The following is a 20,224-nucleotide window of genomic DNA, read 5'->3' as shown; positions in this document are numbered from 1 at the left end:
ACTTGATTCTAAACTCTTTTCTCAATTAAAATAGCTTTCCATTGATTCCTTTAGAAATCTGTCTTCTCACTCGACGTTCAGTGCTTTTTCTTTTATATCTTGCTGCATTAAGAACTATTTAACTTCACAAGAGTACATTTCCTTATTTTAAAAAAAGTAATTATGGTTTTGCTCCTAGGTGGCAAATATTAAGAAGGAGACTCATATTGTGTGGTACAAAGATGAGAGGGAGATATCAGTGGATGAAAAGCACGACTTTAAGGATGGTATATGTACCCTGCTTATAACAGAGGTAGGTGATTATAAATGCAAAATGTAATATATTAGCTCTCTACCCTCTGTCTTAGCCTAAAACAGTGACTAGATTCTGTATTCCTTTCATGACCAGGGAATTTATATTAGCTTACTTCCAACTGCTGTAGGAACACAAAAGCTTCTCTAGCCTTATGACGTGTGTGGATTTGGTAGACAGCAAACCAATATTAGCTGAATGCCACAACTCGCTTTTCTGAGTTGCTTTTATCCATATATGGGCAGTGAAGTGGATCCTTCTTCATTTGTACTTAAGCCTCCTGGTCCTAAAAGTACAGAGACATCAGACATGGTGTTCATTTAAGGATAGATTTTTATCACTTCTTATTTAAAAGAGCACAGCATTTAAATATATCACTATAAAGCTAGTGATCACTGGTTTTTAATAAATGAAGGTAGAGTAAAAGGTAAGGACTTTAAGCCTCATATCAATTACAGCCTTAGAAGGTAAAAAGTCAGGACTGCTAGCTCACTGATCAAATTATTATAGAGAGGTGCATCTCTGCATCTGTGAACGGTTCACCACTCACACAGTTAGATGCTTATTCAAAGAGTGTTTTGATCACAGTTCTGTAAATCAAGGGCCTTTAAAAATGCAGATACCAGGTCAGGTGCAGTGGCTCACACCTGTAATCCCACGGCTTTTGGTAGGCCAAGGCTTGAGGCCAGGAGTTCAAGAATACAGTGAGCTATAATCATACTTCTGCACTCCAGTCTGGCTGACAGAGTGAGACCCTTGTCTCAAAAAAGAAAAAAAAAAAAAAAAAGAAGCAGAAGAAAAAAAATTACAGATACCATGCCCTGCGGCTATGAAAGGTGCAATGTGGTATATCTATTCCCCCTTAGTTTTCCAAGAAAGATGCTGGGATTTATGAAGTTATCCTGAAAGATGACCGAGGAAAAGATAAGAGCAGACTGAAGCTTGTGGATGAAGGTCAGTCCACCAACCGCTGGCGTCTGTCTTGTGTGTTTCTGCATACAGCTTACCAGAATGATGATTGAGACCGAGCTGACGATTGAAATCATGCTGACGTTTTTTGTCCACAGATTTTGGCTTAAGTGAAATTCCAGTAGAGTGAACTATTTTATTCAAAAATACCTCACTTCTAGTCGTCTTCGAAATCAGAAGTGTATTTTTGATCCTTAGAGAATTTATAGTCCAGAATCCACAAGGGGTCTGTTTTCAATTTAAATCATTTTTGTTTCAACTCTATAAAAATGTTCCAGGCTCAAAAACTTTTGTCAGAAGCATGACAAAAAATAGTCCACTCCAAAGGTAGCAAGCAAGATTTACATATGAAATGTGAAGGCTTGCAGTTTTTACCAGAGCAAGAAAGCAAATTCCATTTTTCAGAGACTGCTAAGGACAAATATATCATGATGATGAAAATCTACCTGGGACTCCCAAACTTACAATTTTGTTCCTGAACAAGATTTTAAATATAATATTGCTAACAAACAGCAGAAGTCTGACTAATTTCACCTTCCTACTTTGGGCAGAGGTGGGGCTAAATGTGTTTATTGGCAAAAAGCATTATCAGGCTGACGAAGGCCAGGAGACCTACATGGTTAATTCAGTATGAATCGATGACACGGATAAGAAAATGTCCTCTGGATGGAGTAGCACGCACCTGTGGTTCCAGTTACTTGGAAGGCTGAGGCCGGAGAATTGCTTGAACTTGGGAGGCAGAGGTTGCAGTGAGCCTGAGATCGCGTCACTGTACTCCAGCCTGGGTGACAGAGCGAGACTCCATCTCAAAACAAACAAACAACAACAATAGAATTACAGTTATGTCTTTTTTGGGTGTCAGTTACTCTTGACTAATAAGTGAAGAATTAGCTTGTTTAGGTGCAGCTATTACCGTTTAATAACACTTGAGTACACTGATTTTCTTGGCTTCATACAAATGAGTTGATTCATGACAAATGAGTTGATTTAATTTGAGGTTGTTTAACCTCTGAAATGATAAAGCATTTTTTTTTTTTTTTTTTGATTTTGCTTTAAGTTCTGGGATACACGTGCAGAATATGCAGTTTTGTTACATAGGTATACATGCACCATGGTGGTTTGCTGCACCTATCAACCCTTGATAAACCATTTTAAAATTTTGTAATCAAATTAGAACTACCTTGTTTATTATGATTTACTGTATTTCATATCACCCTCTTAGAATAAAAAAGAAAGAAAAATGAAAAAAAAAAAAAAAGAAAATGTCCTCTAATGTAAACTAAGGCTTCCTGGGAATTGAGAAGAAAGAGAATCCCAAAGTCAAGAACCTTCCTAGAAATCTCTTGTGGCCCTTTCTCTAGAATGTAAATATGGTGATTGTTACAAAGAATTCAAGGGGAAAAGAATCAAAATAGGCAGGGATCCTTTAAAAGCTGATAAAACTGAACTATTTCCTCAAAGAATACTCATTATCAGTGGGTCCACAAATTCACCTTGTTTCCATTTCCTTTCATCCAGAAAGGAAAGTTTTGAGAACTAAGAATTTGAGATTTAACCTTACATTGAGAATTTTTATGCTAAAGTTTTGGCTCTGAATCTCTCTCCACAGCCTTTAAGGAACTGATGACAGAAGTATGCAAAAAAATAGGTAAGTTAAACATTTCACACCACAACAATGCTTTATGATCCTCCTGCCAGGAGGGGCATGCAGATGCATGAAATATGCTATTTTCTTCTTTCAGCTTTGTCTGCTACAGACCTGAAAATCCAGAGCACAGCCGAGGGCATCCGACTGTACTCTTTTGTAACTTACTATGTGGAGGATTTGAAAGTTAACTGGTCCCACAAGTAAGTAAATGGGAACTTACTTGCTGTGTAGAAATTCTTTCCCTGCCAGGTGCGGTGGCTCACACCTGTAATCCCAGCACTTTGGGAGGCCAAGGTGAGTGGATCATTTGAGGTCAGGAGTTTGAGACCAGCCTGGCCAACATGGTGAAACCCTGTCTATACTAAAAATACAAAAAAAAAAAAAAAAAAAAAAAAATGAGCTGGGTGTGGTGGCGAACACCTGTAATCCCAGTTACTGGGGAGGCTGAGGTATGAGAATTGCTTGAACCCAGGAGGTGGATGTTGCAGTGAGCCGAGATTGCAGCACTGCACTCCAGCCTGGGTGACAGAGTGAGACACTTTCTCAAAAAAAAAAAAAAAAAAAGAAAGAAAGAAAGAAAGAAAAAGAAATTCTCCAATGGAAGAGAGGAGGATAGGGAAAAAAATTTTATGTTCTTCTCAAGTAAGGAGTCTTCTTAATTCTCAAGTCTGACATTGGTGAGCACAGGACAGAACCACCAGGGCCTTCTCTTACTGGGAGATTAGCTCTTTCCCTCAACATGTGCATGCTGAGGCCAGTAATAGTTACAGTACGTCTTTATTTGTGATTGAAGAAGTACCATAATTCACGGGCATCTCTATAATGGAGCCTCCACCTCCAGACAATCGTGCTTGGGCTCCCTGTGCTGTGCCAGGCATCTGGAGCCACATTCTTACCCTTGTCTCTATACACACGGTTAACACATGCTGTGGTCTGGAACAGAAATGAAGCAGTGTGCCCCAGGAGGCACCTAATTTCCCATGGTATGAATGAGTGCGCATCCACCAAAGAAGCCTAATCCAATGAGTGCCCAAGATTATTGTTGTTGATGTTATAGCGCCTGGCAGAGTGAGACATTAGCATGTTTCTGGTCCACCCTCAGAAGGCTTTGGAGAGCTCAAGGTGAATTTGGGGAAGGTGGGTTTGAACCTCCGTGCAGTTGTACAGGGACTCTATTCAAGTTCACTTCTGGGATTCCAAGAGCTGAAATCAGCTTCCAAATCAAACCAGGCCTCCCGTTTACACTCTTGACAGTATCCTTAACCTCCGTGTTTCCTTGAAATATCCTGAACTGAAAGAGAACCGAGGCCTGGCATAGATAATCTGATGGAGTGTAGCCACCTTCAGTCCAACCTCAGGATGCAAATGTTCCAAACTGCAAATGTTCCTAGGAGCCCCCTGAGAAGAAGGTCCCGTGGCATCCCCAGGAGGGTACAGATAGTAAGTTTCCTCACACTGTACCCTCAGTGGCATTGACAGTATGGGGGGCGCTGCTCAAAGCCTTTTACATATGTGAATTCATTTCACATTCACCACTCTGCGTGGGAGGTGCTCCTCACTTGAGAGATGAGGAAGCTAGGGCTCGGGGAGGTGACCTGCCTAAGGTCACACAGCTAAGAGGTGGGTCAAGGCTGAGCCTAGGCAGCCTGGCTCCAGAGCCCGGTTCATCATGGCACTACCTGCCACTGGATTCCAGCTGCAGTGAAGTCTAGACTAGAGGTCCCCAAACCCCAGGCCATGGACGGGTACCAGTCCGTGGCCTACTAGGAACTGGGCCGTGTAACAGGAGGTGAGTGGTGGGCGAGGGAGCGAGCATGACCACCTGAGCTCCGCCTCCTGTCAGATCAGCTGTGGCTTTAGATTCTCACAGGAGCGCGAACCCTATTGTGGACCGCGCACGTGAGGGGTCTAGGTTGTATGCTCCGTATGAGAATCTGATGATCAATGTTATGTGCTTGAGTCATCCCGAAACCCTCCCCCTACCTGGTCTGTGGAAAAATTGTCTTCCTTGAAACCGGTCCCTGGTGACAAAAAGGTTGGGGACCACTGGGCTAGTTTGAACAGTTAGCCAGAGCCAGGTGCCACAAAGCAGCCATTTGTGTTTTCTTTAAGATGACTTTACTGTTATGTAAAACAGTGCTTTCGCTAGTATTACGATTTATTATTAACCGAGTCATGAAACTGAGAATTGGTAAAATTCCAGTGTAGAATGTTGGGGCTTACTCCTTTGTTCTGTTTCTTTCAGAATACATTTTAGGAAAGTAATTATAAGCTAAAATAGATCCAATTCCAGGAAATTCCTCTGTGACATCTAGGACATTCTAATATATCAGTCTGAAGTGTGAGAGAAGTAAAATTCATTGAATCATCAATCAAAAAGCTTTATATCTTCTCTAAAAGAATTACTTGTTCAAAAATGAGAACACTGAAAGGATGTTTTGAGGAAATTGCTATTAGACCAGCAGAGCATAAGCATCTTAATTATTTGGTCTAGACAACCACTTGAGCCTCCATAAGAGTTGTTTTTGGACTAGCTTGTAAAATCTGATTTATAGCCATAGATTATCTAGATGAAATATGCAGTAAAGTAATATGTAGTTTGGCCTTTTAGCTTTATAGATTGCCCTAGTCCTACAAATAAATCCAAACTAAAACAAAGATAATAATACCACTGAGAAGTATTAGTATTGTGATTTGCCCTGGGCCTCAGACTGCTATGAGGAGTTATTAATAAATAAATATTCTGACTGTCAGAACTTGGGCCTTGGAATCCTAGTTGTGTGTGTCAGTGGCCCATAATTTTTCTGAAGCAGAAGAATAATCATATGCAGATCCCTCACTTTTTGCAAGCCTATAAAACTTTATGGCAAGAGCTTCAATAAGAGACAAAGTAAAGCTCAGCTCTGGATGGAAGCAAACGCTAAGGGAGTTTTCTTCGATTTTCACAGTGGGACCGCCGTTAGGTACTCAGACAGAGTGAAGACCGGGGTCACTGGAGAGCAGATCTGGCTGCAAATCAATGAGCCCACCCCGAATGACAAAGGGAAGTACATCATGGAGCTCTTTGATGGCAAAACTGGACATCAGAAGACAGTGGATCTTTCTGGACAAGGTAAACAGCTATTTTGCAGATTCAGATTTACTCTAGATGAATGAGCCTTTTAAAAGGAATGAAGGGAGCTGGGCATGGTGGCTCATGCCTGTGATCCCAACACCTTGAGAGGCCAAGGCAGGAGGATGGCTTGAAGTCAGGAGTTCAAGACAAACCTGGGCAGCATAGTAAAACCTCATCTCTAAAAAAAAAAAAAAAAAGATAGCTGAGGATGGCTTGAAGTCAGGAGTTCAAGACAAACCTGGGCAGCATAGTAAAACCTCATCTCTAAAAAAAAAAAAAAAAAGGTAGCTGGGCAAAGTGGCACACACCTGTAGTCCCAGCTACTCTGGGAGGCAGGCGAATCAGTTGAGCCCAGGAGTTCAAGACCAGCCAGCCTGGAGCAACATAGCGAAACCCTGTTTCTATAAAATATAAAAATAAATAAATAATAATAAATGCTCAGTTATAAGTAAAAAGTTAAAAAATACTGGGCCATTTCTCCCTTTCCCAGAACTATACTCTTCATCCTATTCTTTCTTACAAAAGTAAAATAGTCTGCTGGTATGGTGGCCTTTAATCCTAGCACTTTGGGAGGCCAAGGTGGGAGGATCACTTGAGGCCAGGAATTTAAGACCAGTCTGGGCAATATAGTGAGACCCCAGCTCTTCAAAAATAAAATTTTAAGAAATTAGCCAGGTGTGGTGGTGTGGTGGCATATACCTATAATCCCTACTACTCGGGAGGCTGAGCTAGGATGATCACTTGGGTCCAGGAGGTTGAGGCTGCTGTGAGCCAAGATCACACTGCTACACTCCAGCCTGGACAACAGAGCAAGATTCCATCTCTAAAAAAATAAAAAATAAATAAAATAAAATAGTCTATACTGTATTAAAGTTAATAAAGACAACTGTGGACTGACTTTTCCTCTACTCCTTCATTTTAAAATACAATCTCAGGTGGGCACGGTGGCTCACACCTGTAATCCTAGCACTTTGGGAGGCTGAGGCGGGTGGATCACCTGAGGTCAGGAGTTCGAGACCAGCCTGAACAACATGGTGAAACCCGTCTCTACTAAAAATACAAAAATTAGCTGGCTGTGGTGGCACATGCCTGTAACCCCAGCTACTCAGGAGGCTGAGGTAGGAGAATCATTTGAGCCCAAGTGGCAGAGGTTGCAGTGATTCGAGATTGTGCCACTGTGCTCCAGCCTGAGCTACAGAGCGAGACTGTGTCAAAAAATAAAAAATAAAAATAAATAAATAAATACAACCTCAATATTCAGTAACTCAGGTTTTTTCAACCTCAGAGAGCAGATTCATCATTTAGAGCGTAGCCCTTCAACCCTGCTTTCAGTGTTTTTGGTGCTGAATCCCCTTGTCTTCACCTCACCCACTCACGGTGACTAGAAGGACTCGCTGCAGGACCTGCAGTAATGGGAGCAGCCGCTCCAGAGGGACGCAGACTTTCTAGGACACACCTGGCCTGCGTCACCAGCGCGCAGTGGCGGGGGATTTCTTCCACACTCCATCTGACAGTGTGAAACACAATCGAAAAAGGGAGGCAGTCAGTGGGTGGAAAAATGTAAAATTTTTAAAATTTTATTTTTACTCTCTGGTCCACCAAAGCTTATTTAACTACCCCACTCTGAAATCCTTTTTAAGGAAAAGTCTGTAGATTGTCCTACCAGCATTGCCACTGCTACCAAGCACAGATTGGCTCGGCCATTCCCACCTCTCTCTCAGAGTGGTGTGGGGACAAGGGGAAGCACTGACTTAGCCTGGGTCCGCCTAACCAGTCTACCCCTCATTGTGCATTGAGAAAAACTCAGGACCAGCAACTTTAAGCCTAGCTTGATACTTATTTTTCCCATCTGTAAAATGAGGGAATAAACTAGTATTATCTAAGCACTCTCTAGACTTAAAATATTATGATTCCTAGACCACTGAGGAGATGAAAGATGAGGTGAGAGGGATTTCAAAATGAAGCTGCCTGCCAGACATGGTGGCTTACACCTGTCATCCCAACATTTTGAGAGGCTGAGGCAGGAGGATCGATTGAGCCCAGGAGTTCAAGACCAGCCTGGACAACATAGCGAGATCCTGTCTCTACAAAATAAAAAAAAAATTAAGAATAGCTAGGTGTGGTGGTACACACCTATAGTTCCAGCTACTCGAGAGGCAGAGGTAAGAGGATCACGTGAGCCCAGGAGTTTGAGGCTACCTCAAGCTGTGATTACTGCACTCCAGCCTGGGCAATGGCAAGACCCTGTCTCTTGGAAAAACAAGGCCGAGTGCGGTGGCTCACGCCTGTAATCCCAGCACTTTGGGAGGCCAAGGTGGGTGGATCACGAGGTCAGGGGATCGAGACCATCCTGACCAACGTGGTGAAACCTCGTCTCTACTAAAATTACCAAAATTAGCTGGGCATGGTGGCGGGCACCTGTAGTCCCAGAGAAGCTGCCATTTTGCCCGAATCTTTAATCAAAGTGGCTTACTCTGCTGGCACAGAAAAAAATTATTTGAGAATTATATAGATCTCATTTTCTTGTCCCACTTGCCTTTCATCCCCTCTCCATCATGGCATAAGAAACGTTGCTTCAGGCCAGCACCAGCACCCTCTGTGATTACAGTAACTCTTTGTGCTTTTTTGCCCAAATAGACCAGACAGCATAACAGAAAGAGAGTTAACTGCCTATCTAGGAGGCTCTGATGTCTGGGATAATTTAATAAGAGAAAGTTTTTGTTTTTGTTTTTGTTTGACACTCAGGATGTTTACTCAACAGCCAGGTTTTCTTTGAAACAGACTTTTATGGCCGGGCGCAGTGGCTCATGCCTGTAATCCCAGCACTTTGGGAGGCCAAGGAGGGGAGATCACTTAAGGTCAGGAGTTCGAGACCAGCCTGCCCAACATGGTGAAACCCCGTCTCTACTAAAAACACAAAAATTAACTGGGTGTGGTGGCGCATGCTACTTGATTAATCCCGGCTACTTGAGAGGCTGAGGCAGGAGAATCGCTTATACCTGGGAGGTGGAGGTTGCAGTGAGCCGAGATTGCACCATTGCACTCCAGCCTGGGCACAGCAAGCCTCCATCTGAAAAAAAGATAAGAAACAGACATTTATTCCCATTTTTTCTTTGTTGGAGTTAATCTTTGCCTTTCCATTTGAGGGGCTGAAACCCTCTGGCTGAGTTGAAAGCTTCTAAAATCTACTATTTCATATTTTGTGCCTAGAAAGTATTTCCTGGCCTTGTTAAGTACATTAAGCTGTGGAGTGAACACATAAACACAGTCTTAATCCAAGTCAGTTTAGTCACGTCTGGACCGATCACAAGGATCTCCAGTTGTGAATTTTAATAACCCTGTGTGTCGTCAATTCTGGGTGAGAAAATCCTAACTCTTCTTTTTTCGTTTAAAGCATACGACGAGGCCTATGCTGAATTCCAGAGGTTGAAGTAAGTCCCTTGTCCTAACCAATGCCACTTGCATGCACTAATTTCCCTGGAAGCTTGCATTACTGCTTACCCCTCTGAGTGTTAGAAAGAGCCTTTTATTTCAGAAAATACAGTAGAAGTAGCACTTCCCACTGTTATATTGAACAGCAAAATGTTTCTGAGGCGATGAAAATGTCGTCAAGTTTAGCTACTTTGAAGTAATACTAACACTAAGTTCTTCTTTGTTTCTCTCAACCACAGACAAGCTGCCATTGCCGAGAAAAGTGAGTAAACCATTTTCACAAGTACTCCTGGGATAGATTCAAAAGATAATTTTGTTTTGCTATTATGACTACAGATGGAGGAGAATGGAAGTGTTTTTTTTTTTCTTTTTTAAATCTTAGGTGTTCTGCATATGTTTTCATTTTAGTCTTTTGAGTAAGAATATGTATGAAAAGAAGGTCTCAGTTTACATTGTAAAGAATGTCACCCCACCCTTGACTTGAGCTACAACCCAGACATCCTGAGAAACCTCTTAGCTGCAAATTATACAATAGATTGTTAGTCACTTGCAGATACAGTGTTTCATAAAAGTGTGTATGTATTGGAGAAAAGAAACATCAAGAAACATTGTAAGGGCCAGGCGCAGTGGCTCACACCTGTAATCCTAGCACTTTGGGAGGCCGAGGTGGGCGGATCACCTGAGGTCAGGAGTTCAAGACCAGCCTGGCCAAGATGGTGAAACCCCGTCTCTACTGAAAATACAAAAATTAGCTAGGCACAGTGGCAGGTGCCTATAATCCCAGCTACTCGAGAGGCTGAGGCAGGAGAATCTCTTGAACCCAGTGGATGGAGGTTGCAGCGAGCTGAGATCGTGGCATTGTACTCCAGCCTAGGTGACAGAGCAAGACTCTGTCTCAAAAAAAAAAAAAAAAAGAAAAAGAAAAATCCTGAATCCGTGGATCATTTTCTTCTTTTGCATATTGAAAACTGTACAGAAGAATCAGGAGAAGGAAACTGAACTGGAACTGTAGCCTCCTGGGTGGTTTTGTGAGTATGGCCACTGGCCTTGCCACTGCAGTGATTAACCCAAAATGCCTGTGCTTTCAGATCGTGCCCGGGTGTTGGGAGGTCTCCCAGATGTGGTCACCATCCAGGAGGGGAAGGTAAGCACGGAGCCTGCCTGTGCCTGTTCCTTCTGCACTAGGAACAGGTTTCAGCACCCCAGCCTTGGTTCCTTCTTTTAAGATACACTTAACAGCCTACCACCTTCATCTTATTCCATAGCTGCTTATACTTAACCAGAGTAACCAAACACAAGGTTAAAAATCAGTCGGTTTTCTGGCCAGGCACTGTGGCTCATGCCTGTAATCCCAACACTTTGGGAGGCTGAGGCAGGTGGATCACCTGAGGTCAGGAGTTGGAGACCAGCCTGGCCAACGTGGTGAAACCCTGTCTCTATTAAAAATACAAAAATTAGCCTGGTGTGGTAGCAGGTGCCTGTAATCCCAGCGATTTGGTAGGCTGAGGCAGAAGAGTTGCTTGAACCTGGGAGGTGGAGGTTACAGTGAGCCAAGATCATGCCACTGCACTCCAGCCCAGGCAACAGAGTGAGACTCCATCTCAAAAAAATCAGTCGGTTTTCCAATCATCTTAATATTTTACAGGTCAAGCATCAGGATAAAAGTTTGTCTCTGATAGACATATGTAGACCACTTAGTATCTTTCAAAAGTCACCCTTTAAAATTATGAGAAACTGAAAATGTTCTGTGTTAACTCTATGACAAATAAAATTGAAGAAAGAAATTACCTCTAACACAGTGCGATATGGAAACTTCTATAGGCTGTAGTTCTGTTGAAAACAGGCTTCCTTCTTTCTTTATTAATTTTTTTCCCCTGTGACAGAACTCCAGGGGATCCTGAGAACATGTGCCCCTAGGCCAGGCGCGGTGGCTCACGCCTGTAATCTCAGCACTTTGGGAGGCCCAGGGGTGCAGATCACTTGAGCCCAGGAGTTTGAGACCAACCTGGGCAACACGGCGAAACCCCATCTCTACAAAAAATACAAAAATTAGCCGAGTGTAGTGATGCACACCTGTAGTCCCAGCTACTCGGGAGTCTGAGTGGGAGGACCATTTGAGCCCAAGAGGCAGAGGTTGCAGTGAGCCAAGATCACTCCAGCCTGGGTGACAGAGACCCTGTCACACACAAAAAAATAGAACATGCCCCTCTGGTTTCTTTCCATTCGGTTTTAAACTGATGTAACCTGTCTCTATAATGATCTCTCCAAGAGTTCACAACATTGTAAATTTGGCATCACGTAAATCACTGCAACTTGTCCCCAACAAGTACTGTGCATTTTCCAAAGAGCCCCTGTAAGATAAAGATGCCAAATGAGGCCTTCCTCGCTTTCATTTAACTCTACACAGTCTGAGCGAATCAACATAATCTCTAACCTGGATTCCCTTTTTTTATCTTTATGTTTCATTAAAAAGTTTACAGCCACTGGGTGCAGTGGCTCATGACTGTAAACCAGCACTTTGGGAGGCCAAGGCAGGAGGATTGCTTACGCCCAGGAGTTCAAACTAGCCTGGGCAACATAATGAGACCACGTCTCTACAAAAAAATTTTTAAAATTTTTTTAAATTTTAAAAAAGCTGGGGATGGTGGTGCACACCTGTTTGTTTCTCTCAAGAAACCCAGGAGGTCAAAGCTGCAGTGAATCATGACATGCCCCTTCACTTCAGCCTGGAACACACAGTAAGATGCTGCCTACAAAAAATAAATGGAAAATAAATTAAAACAAGTTTAACATACCAGTCCTGGGGTAGAGATATTTGTAGCAGAACAAATTTTCCACTTCAAAGGGCAGTGAAGACACACAGTGGGTGACTGGAATTCGGGTAACAAAGCAAGGCATGTGGAAATGCTTTAGCAAGAGGTAGGTTTCACTCAACTGCGTTTCCTCATGGGTGGAAAATAGGATCACGGTTAAGTTTAAGCTCACCCACTGCAGGGCTTCTTTTGTTCTTCAACTCTCTTTTCTATTTTCCTCACCCAATCAGGTTAAAAATATACAGCTCTCTAGGTCGTACTGAGAATTAAGAAAGAGAATGTATATGACAGTACTTTGTAATGCAGAACTCAAATCTGAAGTGTGGATAAGAGTTCTCCATGACGCCTAAGGTGTTTGGGAGTTTGGTTTTTTGTTTTTTGCATTTTTTTTTTTCTAACCACTAGACTGTCAGGGAGTGTTTGGGACTTTTTGTTTGACTTTGTTAAAAGCTTTAACTACAGGTAATCACAGTTTCCAAAAGCATATACCTAATCTGCTCATTAGGTTTAAGGATAATCATTGGACTCCTCTTTTTTTGACTGAAATATATTTGTAGGATAATTCAGTAAGAAATATTAATTAGTGATGGGAGAAAAACAGATTTCTTAATCTGTCCAATTGTAAATGATACACCTACATAAGGGGTAACAAATAAGCATGTACGACTCTTTAGAAAGATAGGTAGATGGGTGTGTTCTCTATACACTGTGAGCCCTGCTTCTTTCCTTATCACGTCTGGATTTTAGTAAGATAAAAATACAAGAATGGAATTTTAAAATGTGAAGTAAATTCAACATCATTAGCCACCAGGCAAGTGAACTTTAAAACCACAATGAAATAACACACCACACCTATCAGAACTGCTGTAATAGAGAATAGAAGCTGGGTGGGCTGGTGTACAACAGCAAATGGTGGGGAGGCTGTGGAGAGACTGAATCACTTGTATATTCTGGTGGGAATGTAACCCAAAATTGTATAGCCACTCAAAAACAGTTTAGCAATTTCTGGAAAAAAAAGAAAGAAAGAAAGAAAACATGGGCTGGGTGTGGTGGCTCATGCCTGTAATCCCAGCACTTACGGAGACCGCGATGTGAAGATCGCTTGAGACCAGCAGTTCGAGACCAGCCTGGTCAACATAATGAGACTTCATCTCTATTCTCTATTTTTTTAATTAAAAAAAATAAAGAAAAAAAGTGAAACATGCATTTATCATACATTCCAGCAATTGTATCCCTGGGCATTTATCCCACAGAAATGACAACTTATGCTCACATAAAAACCTGTACACAAATGTTCATAGCAACTTAGTTCATCATAGTTCAAAACTGGAAAAAGCTCAGATGACCCTTACGGGCATAAACATACTATGACATTCTATTCAGCAATAACAAGGGACAAACTATCAATACATGCAGCACCTTGGATGAATCTGCAAGTAATTGTGCTGAGTTACAAAGGTTTCTCTGAAAGGTTATAGACTGCGTGATTCTATTTATATAATATCTTTGACCTGACAAAATATTAGAAATGGAAAACAGATGAGTGGTTGCCCGAGATTAGGAACAGAGGTTGGAAGTTGGAGGAGAGAGGTGAGTGTGGTTATAAAAGGACAACACAAGGCGTTCTTGTGGTGATGAAAATATTCTGTAAATTGAATAGAATGAAACACACGCAAACACAAATAAGCACCAGTAAAATTAGAGAAACCTAAATAAGGTCAGTGCATTGCCTCAATGTCAATATACTGGTTATGACGTTGTACTACAGGTTTGCGAAATGTTACCACTGGGGAAGCTTGGTAGACAGCACACCTGATCTCTTTATTATTTCTTATGGATCTCTTTATTCTTTCTTACAATTGCATGTGAATTTACAATTATCTAAATTTTTTTCAATTAAAAAAAGTAAGGTAAAGTAAACTGTGGACCTTGTATCTACGTATATATTGAGAATATCGATCTTTTAGAAGAAGGTTTCAGCACGGATGAGAATGTTTTCTTTAGGAATACATTTTGGTAGGGAACACTGCAACTGCGACAGATTGAGTGGGGTTTGAGGAGAGAAGTAAAATAATGGTGGTGGAATTTGAAAATTGGTAACATTATCTGAAGCAGCTGCCGTGATTCTGCTGCCCGGCTCTTTGACACAAATGAAATGCAAAAGTGAGCAGGTGGCAGTTATAGCAATGAGATTCCTCTACTGAGACAGAACCCAAAATGCCACAATAGAGCAAAAGGCATCTATACGTTTGTGAAGGAGAAAGTGAAAATGGGGAATAGACATAAACTCTTTTGTGTGTTTTTGAGAATAAGCATTCCAGAAGCCGGAAAGCATATAAAGGCCTTGAGGAGATCCCCTCAGACGTTATTTCTAACTGTAACTCACACGGGTGCATACACATAACTACTTTAAACCCTGGTCCAGGAGGTTTTTACTTATCCTCCCTTTGGTCATGCCAAGCCAGTAGCCGGCAAGATTGTTGACATTGTGTGTATTATATCTAATTTATCTTCTTCTCTCCCATAAAACCTGTCTTGCAGGCCCTTAATCTCACTTGCAATGTGTGGGGAGACCCGCCTCCGGAGGTCTCGTGGTTGAAGAACGAAAAGGCCCTGGCCTCAGATGACCACTGCAACCTCAAGTTCGAGGCCGGGAAGACCGCGTACTTCACCATCAACGGCGTGAGCACCGCTGACTCGGGCAAATACGGGCTGGTTGTGAAGAACAAGTATGGCTCGGAGACCAGCGACTTCACTGTCAGCGTGTTCATCCCAGAGGAGGAGGCGAGGACGGCTGCCTTGGAGGCCCAGAAAGGCGGCAAGAAGGCCAAGTGACCGGAGGTGCGAGGAGAGCCAGCCGGCCTGTGCGACTTGAGTGTGAATGGTTTGGGTTAAGGATGACACGTCTTTGTGCTTTCTCCTCCCTCTTCTTTTCTGGCTTGAGGGGCAAATAATGTCAGATCTTTCATTCATATAAAAAAGCACCAACTAGTGACACTTTAATTGTTTTGCCTTATCTACAAAATTATGTGTTAAGAAAATACCGTTCATAGGATGAAGATTAGGAAAGAGTTTTAAGGAGAAGACTTGAATAAAGTTGGAGGGACATTGAGTGATGGTCAGAGGGCAGACGAATGTGTTGTGGGGCGAGTTGGGATTAGCTGCAGCTGTGAAGCCACGGCCGTGTCTCGTGTGTTGTCACAGAAATGGTGTGCTTTTCAACGGGCGTCTTATGGCTGGACACCTCAGTATGAATAAACAGTTTTCACATCTGTCCTCTTCCCCGACACTGTTTCTCAAATTCCTGCTGTTTTGCTACTAGGTTGGGTGTTCTTGGTGCTTCTTTCTCAATGCTTCTTGTGCCACATCTTCTGATTGAAATTCCTTTTGGTGGAAGCAGTACCTTGCAACATGATCAGATAAGTCATCTGAGCTCAACGAGGTTGAGGGGTGTGAAATTACACTGCCCGGGCACATCCGGTGGCTCACCACACAAGCCCATTCCATTAATAAGATACACAAGGCAATTGAACGTAGTGTGCCAATTACATGTGATAAGATGGTGTGAGGTACCTCGTGCCAGAATTGGAGACTAAGGGCCCACAGCTAAGAATAAAAGGTACAAAAGAAGCCTTCATTCTAAGCGCAGAGAACTGCCAGCTGTGGAACTTGCCACTCCCTGAGGGGTTTGCTGAGAGCATCCCAGCAGCAGCTGTTTTAGAAAGTTTTGTCCTCCCTGACCCCAGCACCACACACACACACACACAGCCATACACGTAACACACACCATTCTAGGAAAATTGTCAAGGTAAAGTTTTTTCTGTTGGATGCAGTAGCTCACACCTGCACTTTGGAAGGCTGAGGCAGGAGGATTGCTTGAGTCCAGGAGTTCAAGACCAGCCTGGGCAACATAGCGAGAGCCCTCTCTACAACAAATTTTAAAAATCAGCTGGGTGTGGTGGTGCCCACCTATAGTCGCAGCTACTTGGGAAGTTGAGGTGGGAGAATCATTTGAGCCTGGGAGGTCAAGGCTGCAGTGAGCCATGATGGTGCCACTGCACTCCAGCCTGGGCGACAGAACAAGACCATCTTATAAAAACAATTTTTTCCCCTTCTTTCTCCTGCCAAAGGTAGCGGATGGGGCAAGACATTTCCTTATACAGTTGGCAGGAACTGCTGCACACCCTCTCCTTCACAAGTTTAAGGCTGGAAATTGCTTCTCATCTGACTGTGGCCAATCCTCTTGTCCAGACAAGTGCTGGATGCTGCTGCTGTGACACTGAACACCAAGCAGGAGCCAGATGCTGTGTTCTCACTCCCATATACGGCAAGTAGATGAGCTTCCCAAGGGTCAAGTGGACCCCATGGAAGGTGGCTGGCCATGAGCAGTCTGCAGTTCTCCCTGCCTCAGCAAGAGGCCTACCTCTGAACAAGCCGACCCAGAAGGAAACTGCCAGTGGGTGGACACCTGCCGGGGAGCTAAAGGCAGGAGGGTGGCGGGGTGGGGGTGGGGGTGGGGGCGGGGAGGGTTCAAGCAGAGGCAGAGCTCCTATGCCAAGGGCCAAGGGCTGTACAAGCAAGAGGCCCCTAAGACTCTCCAAAAAACCTGCACCACACCCTTCAAAGGGCCAGCAACAGAGTTCCCAGCATCGGAGAGGTGGGGTTTCGGCAAGCAGCACCTCCCACCCCTTCCCTAATTTCCACCTGCTGGAGCCCAGACTGGGGAGAAAGCAAGAGGGATGTTGAATCAGGTGGAAACAAAATTTCAAAACAGTGTGTTCCAAATTCTGAAATTGTACAAAAATGTATGAAATCGAAGTGTGGCCTAAGACCCCTGCGCCCAGCAGAGGGGCGCGATAGAACATGGCAGCAGTGAGTCGGGAAGACGGCTTTTGTGTTCGGAGCTCCACACACTGAGATTTCTCAATAAAAGAGTTACAAGAATCATTTCAGCCATTATAATGACCAAACTAAACCAGTGACCTCAAGATTTAATAGCTGAGGTAAAAAGCTGTTATTTCTACAGGGAAAAAAATATAACTGAAACGATAGATCCATCACTTTAATGATGCCAAAGGTACTTTGTAACACGTAAGAATTTATGAACCTGTGACCTGGTAAATGTGAAGTGGTGGTACTTAGAGGATCAACTTGGAACACAGAAAAGACCATTCAGAGTTTACTTTAGTTTTATAAAATTAATATATAGATTGGGCGTGGTAGCTCACACCTGTAATCCCAGCACTTTGGGAGGCCAAGGCGGGCAGATCACCTGAGGTCGGGAGTTCAAGACCAGCCTGACCAACATGAAGAAACCCCGTCTCTACTAAAAATACAAAACTAGCTGGGCGTGGTGGCGCATGCCTGTCATCCCAGTTGCTCGGGAGGCTGAGGCAGGAGAATTGCTTGAACCCAGGAGGCGGGTTCAATTGCTCTCACCATTGCACTCCAGCCTGGGCAACAAGAGCAAAACTCCATCTCAAAAAAAAAAGAAAAAACACACACACACATATATATAGTATAGTCAAGTGACACATTTTAAACCCTAGATCTTCCTAAATTCTTGAAGTTCAACTTTAAAACATTATTTTTCCATTTAAAAATCTAACCATTGAAGAACATTAAGGCTGCTTTTTATAGCGTAACTAAATTCCCTTTAATTTGTTAAGCTTTATTTATAAATTAATATATTTTCTCTCCACTTTAAGAACTACTATTGTCTGACCTAAACAAAACTGTCTCAAGAACTTAAATAACTTTAATTATCTACTAAACTAATTATATACAGAAAATTTGGAGTTTTCATAAATATTCTCATGTTGTATATAAACTTAGTAAGATGAACATAAAATCATAGTCAATTAAACATTTTACACTGGAATCACAAAGCTGGAGGCTGGGTGCAGTGGCTTACACCTGTAATTCCAGCACTTTGGGAGGCCAAGGCAGGAGGATCACTCGAGCCCAGAAGTTTGAGACTAGCCTGGGGAACATGGTGAAAACCCACCTCTACAAAAAATCCAAAATTAGCCGGGGGTGGTGGCATGAGCCTGTGGTTCCAGCTACTCGGGAGGCTGAAGCAGGAAGATCGTTTGAGCCTGGGAGGTCAAGGCTGCAGTGAGCTGTGATTGCACCACTGCACTCCAGCCTGGAAGACAGAGTGATATCTGTCAAAAAAAAAAAAAAAAAAAAAAAATGGACTTAAGTCACTAGGCTAAGACATTTCAAATACATGAAAATCAAATATGCACAGCCTACATAATGCAGGAATACTAATTTTGCCTAGATATAGGCCCTAAGACTGGAGTTTTAATACCCATGCCAGAATGAGAGATACTGGAGTTTTAATACCCATGCCAGAATGAGAGATGTAGACCTAGATTGTTTAAGGTAGTGAGTTGGTACCAGGATCCCTGCACAAATCTGAAATGCACAAAGAGTGGCTTCGTCAAAACAAAAATGGGAATAGTAAAAATATCACCAACTGACATAGAGAAGCTATACTGAAGCTTTCCATCTGCCTGGGGGCGGTTCTGGATAGACAGATGTCATGGATTCCTCAAACCAGTACTGCATGTTTGTGGGGTGCAAATTTACAGCACCACATGGAGAGAATATCAAGCCAAGAATTCCCATAAAAGTGGTCGATGTCTGGGGCCTCAGGGAAGCAAATGCAAAACTGCGCTACGCGGGACTTCTCTGTCTGCCCACAAAGGATTACTGTTATGGAAATTGTCCTCCCACCATGAACAACTAGAAAAACAGGCAAAATAGATGGAAAAATAACTTGAGGGCATTGGCCAGCAGATGTGCAGGCCCAGGATGCCTGAGAGAAGGAGAAAAGCAATGAGACAACTATGATTGCTCCAGCTTCTTCTTGCCTAGACAGAGTGCTCAGGCTGCAATTCAGCAGGGGGAACCTGTCAGTCTCATTGAATTGAGGGGATAGAGATTGAGGTTCATGGAGGCTGGGTCGTCTAGAATTGATGAGAAAGAATAATAGAGGAGAGTTGCGCGAGGACAGGGTGCTGGAGTCTGCACGTGCTCTTTGGCTGAGTACTGTTCTGTGAGTGCACCGGAGAAAGAAATCCGGAAAGCCTCAGGTCACACAGTTCTTGGAGCTCACACGGGCTGGAAACAGATTCCATTTCCACCAGCGGGAAGGAAAAGAGTTTGTAATAGGTGGGCCTCGGGCAGAGTCCTCAGAAGTTTCTCACCTCAGGAGTGGGGCACTACCGAGGTGAGAAATTAATCCTAGATTAAAAGCTGCTCTGGCCCCACCCTAACAGAGCTTAAAAGCAAGCCTCAAGAGGATCAAATATCTACAACAAATTGTGTGTCACAACAAGGTGCAGCACACTTTAAATGAACACACTCCAAGATTCACAATAGCCAGCATCCAATCAAGAGCTAGCCAGCATCCAAAAAAGCAATATGACTCATAACAGAAAAGTACATTCACAAAACAAGCCCGGAAATGACCCAGATGATTGAATTAACAGACAAGGACTTCCGCGCATCCACAGTAACTATGTTGCATGTGTTCAAGAAGCCAGAAGAAAGCTTTAATACATTAAGTACCGATACGGAAGAATACCAAGGCATAGCATCATGAGTTTGCTGAAAAACATAGATCAAGAGAAAATCTTAAAAGCTGAGAATAAGACAAATTATGTACAGAGGAGCACAAGTTAGAATAATACAGGATTTCTCGTGAGACACTATAGAAGCCAGAGGTCAGTGGAGCAAGGTCTTCAAATCGCCAAAAATAAAAACAAACGAACAACAAAAAAACTGTTCACCTACCATTCTCTACCTGCTGAAAATATTGTGCAGAAATTGAGTAAAAGAAAATCTTCTGACAAACTGAAGATAAGAGATCTACCACCACCAAATCTATGTGGTAAGAAATGTTAAGGGAAGATCTTCAGACGGAGGCAAATTATATCAGACAG

At 42.9% G+C, this 20,224-nt stretch overlaps 1 protein-coding gene across 1 annotated transcript in view; it reads left to right on the top strand.

Annotated features, from left to right (window-relative positions):
- MYOM1 (myomesin 1) overlaps positions 1 to 15,556 on the top strand; it is a 98,691-nt gene extending 83,135 nt beyond the window's left edge. The window contains exons 22-30 of the mRNA XM_030925823.1: positions 179 to 292; positions 1,159 to 1,246; positions 2,871 to 2,909; positions 3,004 to 3,109; positions 5,858 to 6,021; positions 9,419 to 9,455; positions 9,696 to 9,718; positions 10,545 to 10,600; positions 14,811 to 15,556. Coding sequence (XP_030781683.1) covers positions 179 to 292; positions 1,159 to 1,246; positions 2,871 to 2,909; positions 3,004 to 3,109; positions 5,858 to 6,021; positions 9,419 to 9,455; positions 9,696 to 9,718; positions 10,545 to 10,600; positions 14,811 to 15,104 — 921 coding nt within the window. The 3' untranslated portion in view covers positions 15,105 to 15,556. The remainder of the gene's footprint in view (positions 1 to 178; positions 293 to 1,158; positions 1,247 to 2,870; positions 2,910 to 3,003; positions 3,110 to 5,857; positions 6,022 to 9,418; positions 9,456 to 9,695; positions 9,719 to 10,544; positions 10,601 to 14,810) is intronic.
- The last annotated feature ends 4,668 nt before the right edge of the window (positions 15,557 to 20,224 follow it).

This window comes from Rhinopithecus roxellana, chromosome 21, assembly GCF_007565055.1.
Source record: "Rhinopithecus roxellana isolate Shanxi Qingling chromosome 21, ASM756505v1, whole genome shotgun sequence".
Classification (NCBI taxonomy): domain Eukaryota; kingdom Metazoa; phylum Chordata; class Mammalia; order Primates; family Cercopithecidae; genus Rhinopithecus; species Rhinopithecus roxellana.
This window is presented reverse-complemented; position numbering and strand designations above follow the sequence as displayed.